This window comes from Salmo salar, chromosome 13 (assembly GCF_965601325.2).
Source record: "Salmo salar chromosome 13, fSalSal1, whole genome shotgun sequence".
Lineage (NCBI taxonomy): Eukaryota > Metazoa > Chordata > Actinopteri > Salmoniformes > Salmonidae > Salmo > Salmo salar.
Genome location: NC_138303.1, coordinates 11397114 through 11415007, shown reverse-complemented (window position 1 = coordinate 11415007; position 17894 = coordinate 11397114). Strand labels below are relative to the sequence as shown.

General features: G+C 42.0%; 1 protein-coding gene across 2 annotated transcripts; it reads right to left on the bottom strand.

The window, feature by feature from the left end:
* Positions 1–6379: 6379 nt before the first annotated feature.
* Positions 6380–16093, bottom strand: nattl (Natterin-like protein). Of its 2 annotated transcripts, NM_001140837.1 has the most exons (4): positions 15851–15979; positions 11309–11342; positions 7476–7985; positions 6382–7186 (listed from the first exon to the last, which is right to left on the bottom strand). In NM_001140837.1, exons 3-4 carry the CDS (start codon positions 7956–7958, stop codon positions 6737–6739), a joined length of 933 nt encoding a protein of 310 aa, NP_001134309.1. In that variant the 5' UTR covers positions 7959–7985; positions 11309–11342; positions 15851–15979; the 3' UTR covers positions 6382–6736. The 2 variants fall into 2 exon arrangements, with proteins under 2 accessions (XP_013989832.2, NP_001134309.1); XM_014134357.3 differs by lacking the exon at positions 11309–11342 and having other exon boundaries at positions 6380–7186; positions 15851–16093.
* Between the last annotated feature and the right edge of the window lie 1801 nt (positions 16094–17894).

The following is a 17894-nucleotide window of genomic DNA, read 5'->3' as shown; positions in this document are numbered from 1 at the left end:
GAGTGGAGAAGCACTCTCTTATATAGCAGCAAAACTCCCCTCATGCCAATACAATGATGTGTGTCAGTAGTTTTCTACTGAATTGACACAAATCCTTTGACCTTGACGAAGACATTGCTTAATCATGACAAACGTGTATCAACAGTTTTAACCACTCTTGGCACCACCTTCTCTTCTTGCTGCCACATATTTTGGAGGTTTCCAGTCACTTGCCAAAACATGCTCATATGCAACAATACATTTCTCTACACATACTATACACTCTAAGAAGAAAGGTGATATCTAGAACCTAAAATGGTTCTTTGGCTGTCCCCATAGGAGAACCTTTTGAAGAACCCTTTTTGGTTTCAGGTAGAACCCTTTTGAGTTCCATGTAGAGTTCTGCAAGGAACCCAAAAGAGTTCAACCTGAAACCACAAAGAGTTCTATTTGGAACCAAAAATGGTTATCTTATGGGGAGAGCCTGATAACCATTTTGGATTCCTTTTATCTGAGACTGTAGTTTTTTTCACCAAAATAAAGTCTATGTGGTGGAAAATGTCTTATACTGAAGACATAGTAGTGAATTGTACAAGCTGTATGCATTCTCTGTTCTGTTCTGTTCGTGCAGGTGACTGGGTAAATACACAAAGGGACACAGTCATAACCTCACCCTCAGACAAGTTGTCAGAATGTCCAGAATATTTTCTGGAAGTTAAAATATGAGACCTTGCTCAATTTCTTTTGGAACTGAGCCCGCATGATAACAGCCAGCACATGCAGGAACAACCCATAATCATGCTTACATTTCTAAAAACCTGTTTTTGCTTTGCCCCTCCAGAGCTTCAGTAGACCTATACCAAGGTTTGTGAACCTCTCTGTACATTAAACAAATAAAGATTGCTTCATTTACTTTGAGTTTCTGAGTCCTTAGTGGTAAATTTCCACTACAATTCTGGCATCACAAACTTATGGTTGATTTCTCCATGGTGGGCAAACAGTGAAGTTCTGGCTGGGAACACCAGTGGCGTTTCCTTCACCCTGACATTTTATTGTGATAATCTTGAAAGATGTGTGTGGTGGCAAACGAACACCAGGGACACCTGAAGTCCATATTAAATGAATAATTCTTTATTGCCAGTTAGCTGGAGAGGTTGAAACAAACACGTACAAAACAAGTCTGCCACAAGTTCCGCCCGGGCGGTCCCTTTAGTTCTCTTATATTTATTTTTATTTATTTTATTTCACCTTTATTTAACCAGGTAGGCTAGTTGAGAACAAGTTCTCATTGACAACTGCGACCTGGCCAAGATAAATACTGCTACACACCAAAAAAATGACATGGCATGGTTCATAGGGTTGGTTCCTTTGTGGAAGCATTTAGGGAAATGTTCAATCACAATGATAATAGGTAAGTGCAGGTGTGTGTAATGATGGGGAGCAGGTGTCTGTAATATTGATTGCCAGAACCAGTGTTTAGTAGACCGGTGACGTGGAGCGCTGAAGAGGGGGAGTAGAAGTAGGCGTGATAGAGGGACATTCCACAGTGAAGAGAAATGCAGCCAAATTGGAATGGGAGTGAGTAAAACTTTCCATACTCATAAATATTCATACTGTGATAAATTACTGTAGACTGCTCCATGATAGCTTACACACTGTTCACCACCCCACTCCACCTGTTGGATCAATGTAGGGGAGAGCTGGGCCAAGAGTAACACAAGGTGAAAGTCACACTCCATTTAATCAGATAACACAGAATCTAGAATGACTTAAGAGAGAATATAGTAGATGGCACGGGCCAAAACAGCATGATTGATGGATAATTGATGGATGATGGATGATTTATGGATGATTGATGAATGATTGATGCATTTGATGGATGATTGAAGGATGATTGATGTGTTTGATGGACGATTGATGTAATTTGATGTATTTATTCTGAGCTCTTCCTTTTTTCTGACCTCTTAATGACCTCCTTAATGACCTCCTGCCTTCAGAATTATTCATCCTCTTTGAGTCTTTCCACATTTTGTTGTTACTGCCTGAATTAAAAAATGATTAAATGTTAATTTCTTCACCCATCTACAGATGGGCCAGCAGGTATCCTAGTGGTAGAGTGTTGGACTAATAACCGAAAGGTTGCAAGATCAAATCCCCGAACCGGCAATATAAAATAGTTTGTTCTTTCCCTGAACAAGGCAGTTAACCAATTAGGGCATCATTGAAAATAAGAATTTGTTCATAACTGTTTTGCTAGTTAAATAAAGATAAAAAAATAAAGACAGTACCCCATAATGACAAAGTGAAAACATGTATGTAGACATTTATAAGAAAAATGTAATGAAAATGAAATATCTCATTTGCATAAGTATTCACACCCCTGCATCAATACTTTGTAGAAGCACCTTTTTGGCTATTACAGTTTTTCTGTGTAAGACTTTAAGAGATTTGCACACCTGGATTGTACAATATTTTCCAATTATTCTTTTTAGCATTCTTCAAGCTCTGTCCAGTTTTATTTTGATCATTGCTTGACAGCCATTTTCAAGTCTTTCCATCAATTTTCAAGCTGATTTTAAGTCACAACTGTAACTAGGCCACTTAGGAACAGTCAATGTTGTCTTGCTTTTTATTTAACCGTTATTTAGCTAGGCAAGTCAGTAAAGAACAAATTCTTATTTACAATGACAGCCTAGGAACAATGGGTTAACTGCCTTGTTCAGGGGCAGAAGGACAGCTCAGGGATTCAATCCACCAACCTTCAGGTTACTGGCACAACATGCTAACCACTAGGCTACCTGCCACCCCTAGGTAAGCAACTCTGGCGTAGATTTTGCCTTGTGTTTTAGGTTATTGTCCTCCTGAAAAGTGAATTCATCTCCCAGTGTCTGTTGGAAAGCAGACTGAACCAGGTTTTCCTCTAGGATATTGCCTGTGCTTATAGCTGTGTTCCGTTCATTTTTATCCTAACAAACTCCCTAGTTTTTGCCGATGACAGTATACACATAACATGATGCAGCCACCACCATGTTTGAAAATATGAAGAGGGGTACTCAGTGGTGTGTTGTTTTGGATTTGACCCAAACATAAGGCTTTGTATTCAGGACAAAAAGTTCATTTCTGGCCACATTTTTTGCAGTATCACTTTAGTGCATTGTTGCAAACATGATGCATGTTTTTAATTTGAAATTTATTTTGCTATTGTGGAGTAACTACAATGTTGTTGATTCATCCTCAGATTTCTCATATCACAACCATAAACTCTGTAACTATTTTAAAGTCACGATTGGCATCCCTGAGCAGTTTCCTTCCTTTCCGGAAACTAAGTTAGGAAGGACGCCTGCTACTTTGTACTGACTGGGTTTATTGACACACCATCCAACGCCTAATTAATAACTTCACCATGCTCAAAGGGATATTCAGCTTCTGGTTTTTTTTGTATTTTTACATATCTTCCAATCAGTGCCCTTCTATGTGAGGCATTGGAAAACTTCCCTGGTCTTTATGGTTGAATCTGTGCTTGAAATTCACTACTCAACAGATAATTGTATGTGTGGGATACAGAGATGGGGTAGTAATAAAAAAATCTTGTTAACCAGCATTATTTAACACAAAATGAGTCAATGCAAATTATTTTGTATTTCGTTTAGCACATTTTTACTCCTGAACGTAATTAGGCTTGACATAGCAAAGGGGTTGAATACTTATTGACATTTCAGCTTTTAATTTTCTATTCAATTCTGAAATGTTCTAATAACATAATTCCACTTTGACATGATGGGGTATTGTGTGTTGATTAGTAACACAACATCTCAATTTAATCTATTTTAAATTCAGGCAATAACATAACAAAATGTGGAAAACGTTATGGGGTGTGAATACTGTACATCCGGTCAAGATCTTCTCTTCATGTTTAATGCAGGGTGTAAACTATACATTTTTGGACATGATTTAGCTGTCCCAGACAAGTTTTTAAGATTGTAGACAAAATCCCCATGTCGTTGCCTACTCAGAGCGTTCGACCATCACCGACTCTCGTTTAATGTGAGCGGATCAAAGACCGCAAAGACAAGTTTTGAGAATGTGATCAGCAGTAGCCAATGAGAGCTCACAAGATAAGAAGCCAGTGAGATGATGACGTTGTTTCGCATCACCCAGAATGTGTAGACTAGAGCTACGGGGGGCACTCAAGATGGCGACATGAGAGGTCATAAAATTTCTAGCAATTTTAGGGTTTTCTCACAAAAGTTATAATTTTAGGCTGCAGTTGCAACAAAAATATATATATAACCATACAATGTAGCTATTTTGAGTCATTTGTAATTTGTCAAGCCATTGAAAAACATTTTTTAACGATGTCCAACGAATAAGCTAGCTAACTATTGAAGAGTTTCAGCGTGTTTAGTTAACATTAGCTAGCTAACATCTTCATAGATAGCAGCATGGAATCAGGACATAGCCAAACTGTTGCTGAGATAATGGATGTTAAGACCACCAAGGAGAAAAGAGCCATTGCTGAAACTCATTCATAGCAGGAGAAGAAACTCACTGAAAATGGAGTCAAAGGTTAACGAGACTGACCGATACAATCGAAGATGGAATCTTCGAATGGACGGAATCGCAGAAAGATTTGACAAGAACACAAAGCAAAAGTGAAGGACATTTGCAGGGCAATAGTCCCGGAGGATGAGCAGAATATTGTTGTATGTTCTCTGGATGTGGTGCACCGCCTGGGTAGGCTGAGAGATGGGGAGAACAACCAGCCACCGGGACCAGTGATCATGACATTAATCTCCAAGAAAGCAAGGGATCTGACACGGAAAAGTGCAAAGAAAAATGACTATTTAAAGAACAACTTGAGGTTCAAGGAGGACCTGACAGCATTCGATAAAGAAGCTCAGAATCGTCTGTGGCTGATGATTGAAAGAGCAAGGAAGGAGAGGGAAAGTACACAATCATCAAATAAAATAAAATGTATTTATATAGCCCTTCTTACATCAGCTGATATCTCAAAGTGCTGTACAGAAACCTAGCCTAAAACCCCAAACAGCAAGCAATGCAGGTGTAGAAGCAGCAGCATGGCCAGGTGGACTGGGGACAGCAAGGAGTCATCATGCCAGGTAGTCCTGAGGCATGGTCCTAGGGCTCAGGTCCTCCGAGAGAGAGAAAGAAAGAGAGAAAGAGAGAATTAGAGAGAGCATATTTAAATTCACACAGGACACCGGATAAGACAAGAGAAATACTCCAGATGTAACAGACTGACCCTAGCCCCCCGACTCATAAACTACTGCAGCATAAATACTGGAGGCTGAGACAGGAGGAGTCAGGAGACACTGTGGCCCCATCCGATGAAACCCCCAGACAGGGCCAAACAGGAAGGATATAACCCCACCCACTTTGCCAAAGCACAGCCCCCAAACAGTTTTAATCAGTGACTCATTGGACGTTTTTAACGTTAGAGATCAGCTCTGTGACAACGATTTTCAATGAAACATAGATAAAAGGAAAAGCATGAGTAAAATGTAATTTAAGTGCAGGTACATGAGGATATAACCTACATACAAATAAATAAATACAATGCAAATAGGCTACACATAATATGGGTTATGAAAGACCTATGAAGTGTGACAGCACCATCTAGTGGTCATTTAGCTATATCCTCTAAGTAGAAACACTATGAGTGAATAAATTGATGTAAAACCAAAGCAACGATGCAACATATTCTAAATGAAAGGGTTCTTTGTTTTAGGTCAGCAGGGAGTCGACTACTACAGTACTATCATTTGATCTCTCTGAGAAAAAGCACACAGATTAACAATTCTATGCAATAAGATTAATGTCCTGTGAAATGATTTCCGTTGGTGAGTTGTCAATGTATGGAAAAATATATTTGATCTGTAACCTGTAGGAAGTATGTGAAATATAGCCCATTACCTTTACCATCTTATAATGATCATCTATTTTCTCTACTGTCAGGCAGAAGATAGTTTTTAGTCTATATTCTTAGTAGCTGTCTATTTACCACCACAAACCGATGCTGGCACTAACACCAACCAATGTGCTGTGTAAGGCCATAAGCAAACAGGAAAACGCTCAACCAGTAGCGGTGCTCCTAGTGGCCGGAGACTTCAATGCAGAAAAAATTAAATCCATTTTACCTCATTTCTACCAGCATGTTAAATGTGCAACCAGAGAAAGAAACTCTGTGCGTGTGTGAGTGACTGCGTGTGTGCTAACAAACATATTAGATTATTCTTATATTAAATAATTAATTAATCATGATTAACAATTAGTTAGAAAGAGAACAACTCAATGTAATGATAATTACAATATTTGTGAATTTTAAGGATAGTATATCCAATGGAAGTTGAATAAACTTAACTGGGGATATGGCGAAAGCTTACTGACACACAAGACAAATGGTTTATTACAAATGAAATGTATTACAGTTATGTAACATTGTTTTTTATGGTAAATGGGGGTCTAAGCAAATAAGAAAACATTTTGTAGTGAATGTTGTTCAATAATTCACACAAAATATGTGTTAACATGTCATTGGACACAAAAGGCACCAGATTGTAGGAATAACCCACCTGTTGTTATACCCTCTGCTGAGACAGAAATAAAGAGCTGAGTCAACATGGTTCAATTAGATTCACTCAAAGAAGATCATAATAACAGAGAAGGCACACAAATAATCAGTAATGGTGTCACATTCTATCACTGTGCTTATTATTCATGATGTCATACACTTGTCTCATCTCTCCTTTGTGGATACCCTCGCTGAAGTGTAAGTTACACCAGTGTAGATGCCGTTGGATGGGAAGACCAGCTGACTGCCATTCATGCAGGTGACTTTCACTGTGGCCCTGTAGTCAAGGTCGATAGTTGCTTTCCCCACTGTGATCTCAACATCCAGGGTCTTCCCTGGCGGGATCTTTACGTTGATGGTATCCGATTCTGTTATGGTCTCTGTCTTCTGCAGGCTGGTGGATTGCTCCACTCCCACGGTCAAGCTGAAACCTGATGTCACCTCTACCAGATCCGGGATCCCCGCTTTGACCGACACATTCAAGGTGGACTCTATCTTGTTGCTGACGGACCAGGAGGAAGTCTTGGTCAGGGTCTTGCTGTATGTAATGGACTCTTCTTGAACCAAGGACGTGTCGTTGTGGTGAGACAGGGATTTCACATATTCTGGGGTCACCTAAAATCAACACACACACAGACACACACACAAAGATACAAATTGTTCAGACAACACAAAGACAATTTAAGAACTAATTATCAGTGAGGAACTGATCAATAGATTTTTAGAAAGCCAACAATAATAACTAATGTGTCTGTATGTGTGTGTGACTGTCCTAGAAATGAGATGCCTGATGAATGTCGACCCCCATATTGGATTACAGGTTTTAAAGTGGACAGCCCCCTTAATGTTAGAGCATCGGTAGAGTTTTCCTGTGCCGTCTACACACATCTATAGAAGAGCTCACCTGGGGTTTGAAGAGGGACAGGGTGGGATACTCCATGTTGGTCAGCACGGATGACTTGATGGTGTTGATGAAGAGGAAGCCCATGCTGTCGATGTCCGAGCCAGACCTGCCCTGCAGCCCCAGGCAGATTCCGGACCCCACATCTATGGTGTACTCAGTCTTCAGTGGCCAGCTGGTCATTTTTTCAAAGAACTGACGATTCTTACTCGTTGTGAACTTGATGGCACCCAGACGTGTGCCGGCGCCGTTACCCCACAGAGACAGTTTGGTGATGCGCTCGCCGAGGTCAAACTGAAACTCATTGAAAGTGTGTGAATTTCCAAAGGTCGCTACGCGCCCGTCGGTAAGCTCCGCCCGCACAGCTTTGATCTGCCAGCCTTCCACCGCCACTCCGATCTTCTTGAGGGTGGCACCGTTGTCCATGCCGTGGAATTCAAATGAATTGCCTCCTCCACCACCAATCAAATGCAGAGTGGTTGCCATGTTGAGTGTTTGTGTGCGTCACGTAACCTGAAATAGAAATTTGTACAGATAAATTTAAGAAACCTCTAACTCAAACTCAGATCTGATTCAGACATTCAAAGCACCAAAAGGAAATTAAAAAACAAAATAAAAGGATCAAACAATAACCATGGGATATAATGACTCATTGTAGGAACTAGAGGTCGAGCAACACATCAGTCGAGGGCAGGGCTCTCCAACCCTGTTGCTGGACATCTAACCTCCTGTAGGTTTTCACTCCAGCCCCAGTTGTAACGAACATGATTATACCGTCTACTGCATCTTTCCTATGCCGTTCGGCCATCGCTCATCCATATATGATCCAAATATATTTTTATGTACATATTCTTATTCATTCCTTTACACATGTGTGTATAAGGTAGTTGTTGTGAAATTGTTAGATTACTTGTTAGATATTACTGCATGGTCGGAACTAGAAGCGCAAGCATTTCGCTACACTCGCATTAACATCTGCTAACCATTTGTAAGTGACAAATAATATTTGATTTGATTAGAATCAGGTGGACGAGATTGGGATTGGAATTAAAAAATTCAGGACGGTAGCTCTGTTCTATGGCGACCATATTGCTCCACAATCCTCAGGTCACTGAGAATGAAGCATTCTTAAATTGCTCCTAACTCCTCCTTGTCCTCCACCCTCCTCTGATCTTTCCATCTTTATTTGCCTGGAATCTATCACACCCATTCCTTCTTCCTCAGCTAGAGACGTCAAAGTCACCATGGAGTCCTTCTCCTACTCCCAGCACATCCCCACTCTACCTCCTGCTGTTCCTTCCTGATCAACACCATGGAGTCCCTCTCCTTCACCCAGCACATCCCCACTCTACCTCCTGCTGTTTCTTCCTGATCAACACCATGGAGTCCCTCTCCTTCACCCAGCACCTCCTCACTCTACCTCCTGCTGTTCCTTCCTGATCAACACCATGGAGTCCCTCTCCTACTCCCAGCACCTCCCTACTCTACCTCCTGCTGTTTCTTCCTGATCAACACCATGGAGTCCCTCTCCTTCACCCAGCACATCCCCACTCTACCTCCTGCTGTTTCTTCCTGATCAACACCATGGAGTCCCTCTCCTTCACCCAGCACATCCCCACTCTACCTCCTGCTGTTCCTTCCTGATCAACACCATGGAGTCCCTCTCCTTCACCCAGCACCTCCCTACTCTACCTCCTGCTGTTTCTTCCTGATCAACACCATGGAGTCCCTCTCCTACTCCCAGCACCTCCCTACTCTACCTCCTGCTGTTTCTTCCTGATCAACACCATGGAGTCCCTCTCCTACTCCCAGCACCTCCCTACTCTACCTCCTGCTGTTTCTTCCTGATCAACACCATGGAGTCCCTCTCCTACTCCCAGCACCTCCCTACTCTACCTCCTGCTGTTTCTTCCTGATCAACACCATGGAGTCCCTCTCCTTCACCCAGCACCTCCCTACTCTACCTCCTGCTGTTTCTTCCTGATCAACACCATGGAGTCCCTCTCCTTCACCCAGCACCTCCCTACTCTACCTCCTGCTGTTTCTTCCTGATCAACACCATGGAGTCCCTCTCCTACTCCCAGCACCTCCCCACTCTACCTCCTGCTGTTTCTTCCTGATCAACACCATGGAGTCCCTCTCCTACTCCCAGCACCTCCCTACTCTACCTCCTGCTGTTCCTTCCTGATCAACACCATGGAGTCCCTCTCCTTCACCCAGCACCTTCCCACTCTACCTCCTGCTGTTCCTTCCTGATCAACACCATGGAGTCCCTCTCCTTCACCCAGCACCTCCCTACTCTACCTCCTGCTGTTTCTTCCTGATCAACACCATGGAGTCCCTCTCCTTCACCCAGCACCTCCCCACTCTACCTCCTGCTGTTCCTTCCTGATCAACACCATGGAGTCCCTCTCCTTCACCCAGCACCTCCCTACTCTACCTCCTGCTGTTCCTTCCTGATCAACACCATGGAGTCCCTCTCCTTCACCCAGCACCTCCCCACTCTACCTCCTGCTGTTTCTTCCTGATCAACACCATGGAGTCCCTCTCCTTCACCCAGCACCTTCCCACTCTACCTCCTGCTGTTCCTTCCTGATCAACACCATGGAGTCCCTCTCCTTCACCCAGCACATCCCCACTCTACCTCCTGCTGTTTCTTCCTGATCAACACCATGGAGTCCCTCTCCTACTCCCAGCACCTCCCCACTCTACCTCCTGCTGTTTCTTCCTGATCAACACCATGGAGTCCCTCTCCTACTCCCAGCACCTCCCCACTCTACCTCCTGCTGTTTCTTCCTGATCAACACCATGGAGTCCCTCTCCTTCACCCAGCACCTCCTCACTCTACCTCCTGCTGTTCCTTCCTGATCAACACCATGGAGTCCCTCTCCTACTCCCAGCACCTCCCTACTCTACCTCCTGCTGTTTCTTCCTGATCAACACCATGGAGTCCCTCTCCTACTCCCAGCACCTCCCCACTCTACCTCCTGCTGTTCCTTCCTGATCAACACCATGGAGTCCCTCTCCTACTCCCAGCACCTCCCCACTCTACCTCCTGCTGTTCCTTCCTGATCAACACCATGGAGTCCCTCTCCTACTCCCAGCACCTTCCCACTCTACCTCCTGCTGTTTCTTCCTGATCAACACCATGGAGTCCCTCTCCTACTCCCAGCACCTTCCCACTCTACCTCCTGCTGTTCCTTCCTGATCAACACCATGGAGTCCCTCTCCTACTCCCAGCACCTTCCCACTCTACCCCCTGCTGTTTCTTCCTGATCAACACCATGGAGTCCCTCTCCTTCACCCAGCACCTCCCTACTCTACCTCCTGCTGTTTCTTCCTGATCAACACCATGGAGTCCCTCTCCTACTCCCAGCACCTCCCTACTCTACCCCCTGCTGTTTCTTCCTGATCAACACCATGGAGTCCCTCTCCTACTCCCAGCACCTTCCCACTCTACCCCCTGCTGTTTCTTCCTGATCAACACCATGGAGTCCCTCTCCTACTCCCAGCACATCCCCACTCTACCTCCTGCTGTTTCTTCCTGATCAACACCATGGAGTCCCTCTCCTACTCCCAGCACCTTCCCACTCTACCCCCTGCTGTTTCTTCCTGATCGACTTGGTGACTTATGTGTAATGATGAATATAAACATATTGTTGCGTATGAATGTTACAGATGCTACATCAGAATATGATAACCTGACCTATAATGATGAGTATGAATGTTACAGATGTTACAGTACGTCAGAATATGATAAACTGACCTATAATGATGAGTATGAATGTTACAGATTCCACGTCGGAATATGAGGTGTTTATGGTGCTGAAACTCACCTCTCCAAACAAAGTTTCTGCTTTTAAATAATATCTGAAAGAATAAAGATTGAAATGAATAAATATATAACAATATTCTTTAAGACAGGCTGCAGTATTCATAGGTATGCATTAATATATTATACTATAGAACAATATTCTTTAAGACAGGCTGCAGTATTTACAGGTATGTATTAATATATCTGGATTTCTGGATTTGGGTGAGGGAGAAGCTGGGGAGGCTCGGGCAAGTAACTGCGGGGGGTGCAGAGCTGTTGGCCGGGGTTGGGGTAGCCAGGAGGAAAGCATGGCCAGTCATAGAGAAATGCTTATTGAAATTTTGGATTATCATGGATTTATCGGTGTGACCGTGTTACCTAGCCTAAGTGCAGTGGGCAGCTGGGAGGAGGTGCTCTTGTTCTCCATGGACTTTAGTGTCCCTAAACCTTTTGGAGTTAGAGCTACAGGATGCAAATTTCCGTTTGAAAAAGCTAGCCTTTGCTTTCCTATTGGTTCCTGACTTCACTGAACAGTTGCATATCACGGGGACTATTCTATGCTATTGCAGTCCGCCACAGGATGTTTTTGTGCTGGGCAAGGGCAGTCAGGCAATCTTCTCCAGATTGCCTGGTAGAAAGTGTAGACAGACACCCATAAACACTTTTTAGACACTAGACATGTTAGAGCTGCAGTGCAGTTCACCTTTACCTGCAGTTGAATAGTTTAGCATCTGTCATTTCAGTATGAAATACTAGTTGTGTTAGTCAAATCAAGATGAAAAGGAAAGCTTGGTATTAAGCACTAGACTCAGTCTACTATATAGGAACAACTAAACATCATACTGTCATACCACATCTGCATATCTGAGTCAAATTTATCCCAGTGATATAGTATAAATACAACATGAACATGCAACAATAAATATGAATTGCTAGAGAAACCTGTGTTTAGTCACTGACCTGAACATATTACACAGGATCAGCAGCTAGCTAGAGAAACCTGTGTTTAGTCACTGACCTGGACATATTACACAGGATCAGCAGCTAGCTAGAGAAACCTGTGTTTAGTCACTGACCTGAACATATTACACAGGATCAGCAGCTAGCTAGAGAAACCTGTGTTTAGTCACTGACCTGAACATATTACATAGGATCAGCAGCTAGCTAGGGAAACCTGTGTTTAGTCACTGACCTGAACATATTACACAGGATCAGCAGAGCTAGCTAGAGAAACCTGTGTTTAGTCACTGACCTGAACATATTACACAGGATCAGCAGCTAGCTAGAGAAACCTGTGTTTAGTCACTGACCTGAACATATTACACAGGATCAGCAGCTAGCTAGAGAAACCTGTGTTTAGTCACTGACCTGAACATATTACACAGGATCAGCAGGGCAGGCCAACGTCCACCATGTGAAAACAAAAACAATAGCAGGCCAAAGTGAACAATGTCAATACAAAAAAATCATGTTATTTATACCGTTCAACTACAAATAATGACCAGTAAGTCAACTATCAACTGGAACCATTTGTATCATGAAAGGTGCAGTTAATTAGTAATAAAATCAACATTAGTTCCACATAATTTTTTCACTTAGCAAGATGAGTTGTTTAAGATTTGTTTTTTACTAACATGCAATGCTTATGCATGCCTCAGATTCAAAGATGGAAATAGATTCTCTAGTTTAAGTATGCTTTCATTTTAAAGCTGCATTAGGTTAAAAAAATAATAATAATTGAAATTGTCATCACGCACTGTCAGCTATCAGTATGTAAAATATTCTGAGAGAAGATCCAGCTTCTTTGACTGCCCTTCGCTCTGCAATCACTCTGAAAAATCGTTCTAGCCATTCGTGTCCCTACTAGGCATGTACCTAATGTGCACAAATATTTCGATTTATATAGATAAATATACATGATGAATTATATCAACTTCATTATTTGGGATTCATTAACAGCTTTGTCTGCAGGCAGAAGGCACAGAAAGCGAACGAGAGTGTGTGAGAGAGTTGAGTCCCTCCCCTCCTGTTCAGCTGGGGCAGGGTCTGTCGCTGCACACAGAGGAGCAGAAGTTGGAGCCAGATAAATGTTTGTTTCTTGGTAACATGCCTGTTTATGCATTTCATTTATATTTTGGATAATAAAGTTGGTACAGTGACTGAACAAAGCCTGTGTTTTTCCCAAGATAGCACCAGTCACCTCCGTTGAAAATGTCAGTACTCAATGCTAGATGTGTCAATCAGTGTATTCAAGATGAAGAGACAGCTTGATGTAAAGCACTACACTCAACTGTCTACTCACCTCACATTAAACATCATACTAACATAATACTTTTAAATTTAAAACAGAACAATAGGAGGCTAAAGTCAACCATGTGAAAACAAGGCAACAGTAAACATGTCGTCCCCCACAAATGATGCAGAACCCCCCTATTTATTTCACGATGGCTTCGGAGGGAAGGGCTGCCGTCTTATTGGCTCTCAACCAACCATGCTATTTTGTTTGTTTTTACATTATGTTGCTGCTAATATTTGTTATTCTGATCTCTTACTTTTTTGACATTTTTTGGGTGTATTTTCTTAAAACGGCATTGTTGGTTAAGGGCTCGTAAGTAAGCATTTCACTGTAAGGTCTACACCTGTTGTATTCGGCGCATCTGACAAGTAACATTTGATTTGATTTGATTTGGGCCAATTTAGATATTGCGTGTGACTAACAAATTGCAGTTAATTGCCATAGCTCCCACATTGGGCAAATCAGTTTGTAAATTTTGGATCTCTATGGCAAGATGAAACATTCACCTAAGTTTTGTCAAAATCAGCCCAGTGCTCTCAGAGATTCAGTCGGGGAAAAAAGTGTTTGATCCCCTGCTGATTTTGTACATTTGCCCACTGACAAAGAAAGGATCAGTCTATAATTTTAATGGTAGGTTTATTTGAACAGTGAGAGACAGAATAACAACAAAAATATCCAGAAAAACACATGTCAGAAATGTTAGAAATTGATTTGCATTTTAATGAGGGAAATAAGTATTTGACCCCATCTCAATCAGAAAGATTTCTGGCTCCCAGGTGTCTTTTATACAGGTAATGAGCTGAGATTAGGAGCACACTCTTAAAGGGGGTGCTCCTAACCGCAGGTTGTTACCTGTAAAAAAGACACTTGTCCACAGAAGCAATCAATCAATCAGACTCCAAACTCTCCACCATGGCCAAGATCAAAGAGCTCTCCAAGGATGTCAGGGACAAGATTGTCGACCTACACAAGGCTGGAATGGGCTACAAGACCATCGCCAAGCAGCTTGGTGAGAAGGTGACAACATTTGGTGCGATTATTCGCAAATGGAAGTAACACAAAAGAACTGTCAATATCCCTCGGCCTGGGGCTTCATGCAAGATCTCACCTCGTGGAGTTGCAATGATCATGAGAACGGTGAGGAATCAGCCCAGAACTACACGGGAGGATCTTGTCAATGACCTCAAGGCAGCTGGGACCAAATTCACCAAGAAAACAATTGGTAACACACTACGAAGTGAAGGACTAAAATCCTGCAGCGCCCGCAAGGTCCCCCTGCTCAAGAATACATATACATGCCCGTCTGAAGTTTGCCAATGAACATCTGAATGACTCAGAGGACAACTGGTGAAAGGGTTGTGGTCAGATGAGACCAAAATGGAGCTCTTTGACATCAACTCAACTCGCCGTGTTTGGAGGAGGAGGAATGCTGCCTATGACCCCAAGAACACCATCTCCACCATCAAACATGGAGGTGGAAACATTATGCTTTGGGGGTGTTTTTCTGCTAAGGGGACAGGACAACTTCACCGCATCAAAGGGATGATGGACCGGGCCATGTACCATCAAATCTTGGGTGAGAACCTCCTTCCCTGAGCCAGGGCATTGAAATTGGGTCTTGGATGGGTATTCCATTTTGACAATGACCCAAAACACACGGCCAAGGCAACAAAGGACTGGCTCAAGAAGAAGCACATTAAGGTCCTGGAGTGGCCTAGCCAGTCTCCAGACCTTAATCCCATAGAAAATCTGTGGAGGGAGCTGAAGGTTCGAGTTGCCAAACGTCAGCCTCGAAACCTTAATGACTTGGAGAAGATCTGCGAAGAGGAATGGACAAAATCCCTCCTGAGATGTGTGCAAACCTGGTGGCCAACTACAAGAAACGTCTGACCTCTGTGATTGCCAACAAGGGTTTTGCCACCAAGTACTAAGTCATGTTTTGCAGAGGGGTCAAATACTTATTTCCCTCATTAGAATGCAAATCATTTTATAAAATTTTTGACATGCGTTTTTCCATTTTTTTGTTGTTATTCTGTCTCTCACTATTCAAATAAACCTACTATTAAAATTATAGACTGATCATTTCTTTGTAAGTGGGCAAACGTACAAAATCAGCAGGGGATCAAATACTTTTTCCCCCCTGTTTCAGAATATAGGAATCATTTGTTCCCTGAAATGTTTTGTTAATTAGTTGGTCAAAATAAATATGTAGCTCTCAAATATTCCTCATATCGCAAGATGCGTTATTTCGGGACATTGTGTACTTACATACAATGATGTGCAGGCCTCAGTGTTAAGGATGACTATAGAAGATCTTGATGAAAGAAAACTGATTGGTTCCGAGATTCCGAGTGAAGTTCAATTGTTTATAACCAAAAATGCAACAGAGGAATACGTGTCTCTGGAGTGGAGAAGCACTCTCTTATATAGCAGCAAAACTCCCCTCATGCCAATACAATGATTTGTGTCAGTAGTTTTCTTTTGAATTAACACAAACCCTTTGACCTTGATGAAGCCATTGCATAATCATGACAAATATCTATCAACAGTTTTAACCACTCCTGACAACACTTCCTCTTCTTGCAGGAAGTGGCGCCACATATTGGTGGTTTCCAGTCACTTGCCAAAACATGCTCATATGCAACAACACCTTTCTCTACTCATACTATACACTCTACGAAGAAAGGTGATATCTAGAACCTAAAATGGTTCTTTGGCTGTCCCCATAGGAGAACCTTTTGAAGAACCCTTTTTGGTTCCAGGTAGAACCCTTTTGAGTTCCATGTAGAGTTATGCAAGGAACCCAAAAGAGTTCTACCTGAAACCACAAAGAGTTCTATTTGGAACCAAAAATGGTTCTCTTATGGGGAGATCCTGATACGTACTCATTATACATACTCATACATACTCATTATTACTCATACTGTGATAAATTACTGTAGACTGTTCCATGATAGCCTACATACTGTTCACCACCCCACTCCACCTGTTGGATCAATGTAGGGGAGAGCTGGGCCGAAAGTACCACAAGGACAAAGTAACACTCCATTTTATCAGATAACACAGAATCCAGAATGACTTAAGAGAGAATATCGTAGATGGCATGGGCCAAAACAGCATGATTGATGTGCTTGATGGATGATTGATGGATGATTGATGTGTTTGATGGATCATTGATGTGTTGGATGGATGATTGATGTGTTTGATGGATGATTGATGTGTTTGATGGATGATTGATGCATTTGATGGATGATTGATGTGTTTGATGGATGATTGATGGATGTTTGATGTGTTTGATGGATGATTGATGTGTTTGATGATTAATGGATGATTGATTTGTTTGATGGATGATTGATGTGTTTGATGATTGATGGATGATTGATGTGTTTGATGGATGATTGATGTGTTTGACGGATTGTTGATGTGTTTGATGGATGACTGATGCCTTTGATGGATGATTGATGGATGATTTATGTGTTTGATGTGTTTGATGGATGATTGATGTCTTTGATGGATGATTGATGTGTTTGATGGATGATTGATGTGTTTGATGGATGATTGATGTGTTTGATGGATGTTTTGATGTGTTTGATGGATGATTGATGTGTTTGATGGATGATTGATGTGTTTGATGGATGATTGATAGATGTTTGATGGATGATTGATGTGTTTGATGTATTTTTTCTGAGCTCCTCCTTTTGCTGACCTCCTTAATGACCTCCTTAATGACCTCCTTAATGACCTCCTGCCTTAATGACCTCCTGAAAAGATTCATAATCCTTCCCACATTTTGTTGTGTTACAGCCTGAATTCAAAATGGATTAAATATTAATTTGTTCACCCATCTACCGACAGTACCCCATAATAACAAAGTGAAAACATGTTTGTAGACATTTACAGCAAATATATTGAAAATGAAATACAGAAATATCTAATTTGCTTAATTAAGTCAATTCTTTGTAGAGGCTCCTTTGGTGGTGATTACAGCTGTGAGTCTTTCTGGGTAAGTCTCTAAGAGCTTAGCACACCTGGATTGTACAATATCTGCCCATTATTTTTTTAACATTCTTCAAGCTCTGTTAAGTTGATTGTTGATCACTGCTAGACATCGATTTTCAAGTCTTGCCATTGATTTTCAAGCTGTGACATTCAATGACGTCATGGTAAGCAACTCCAGTGTAGATCTGGCCTTGTGTTTTAGGTTATTGTCCTGAAGAAAGGTGAATTCATCTCCCAGTGTCTGTTGGAAAGCAGACTGAACCAGGTTTTACTCTAGGATTTTGCCTGTGCTTATAGCTGTATTAAGTTTATG

What these genes read in the sequence shown, in the direction of transcription:
- nattl (XM_014134357.3), bottom strand. Translation starts at nt 7,958, where the DNA reads ATGGCAACCACTCTGCATTTGATTGGTGGTGGAGGAGGCAATTCATTT. An exon ending in TGTCCCTCTTCAAACCCCAG is followed by an intron (nt 7,187 to 7,475) that starts GTGAGCTCTTCT and finishes TGTTGATTTTAG; the next exon opens with GTGACCCCAGAATATGTGAA.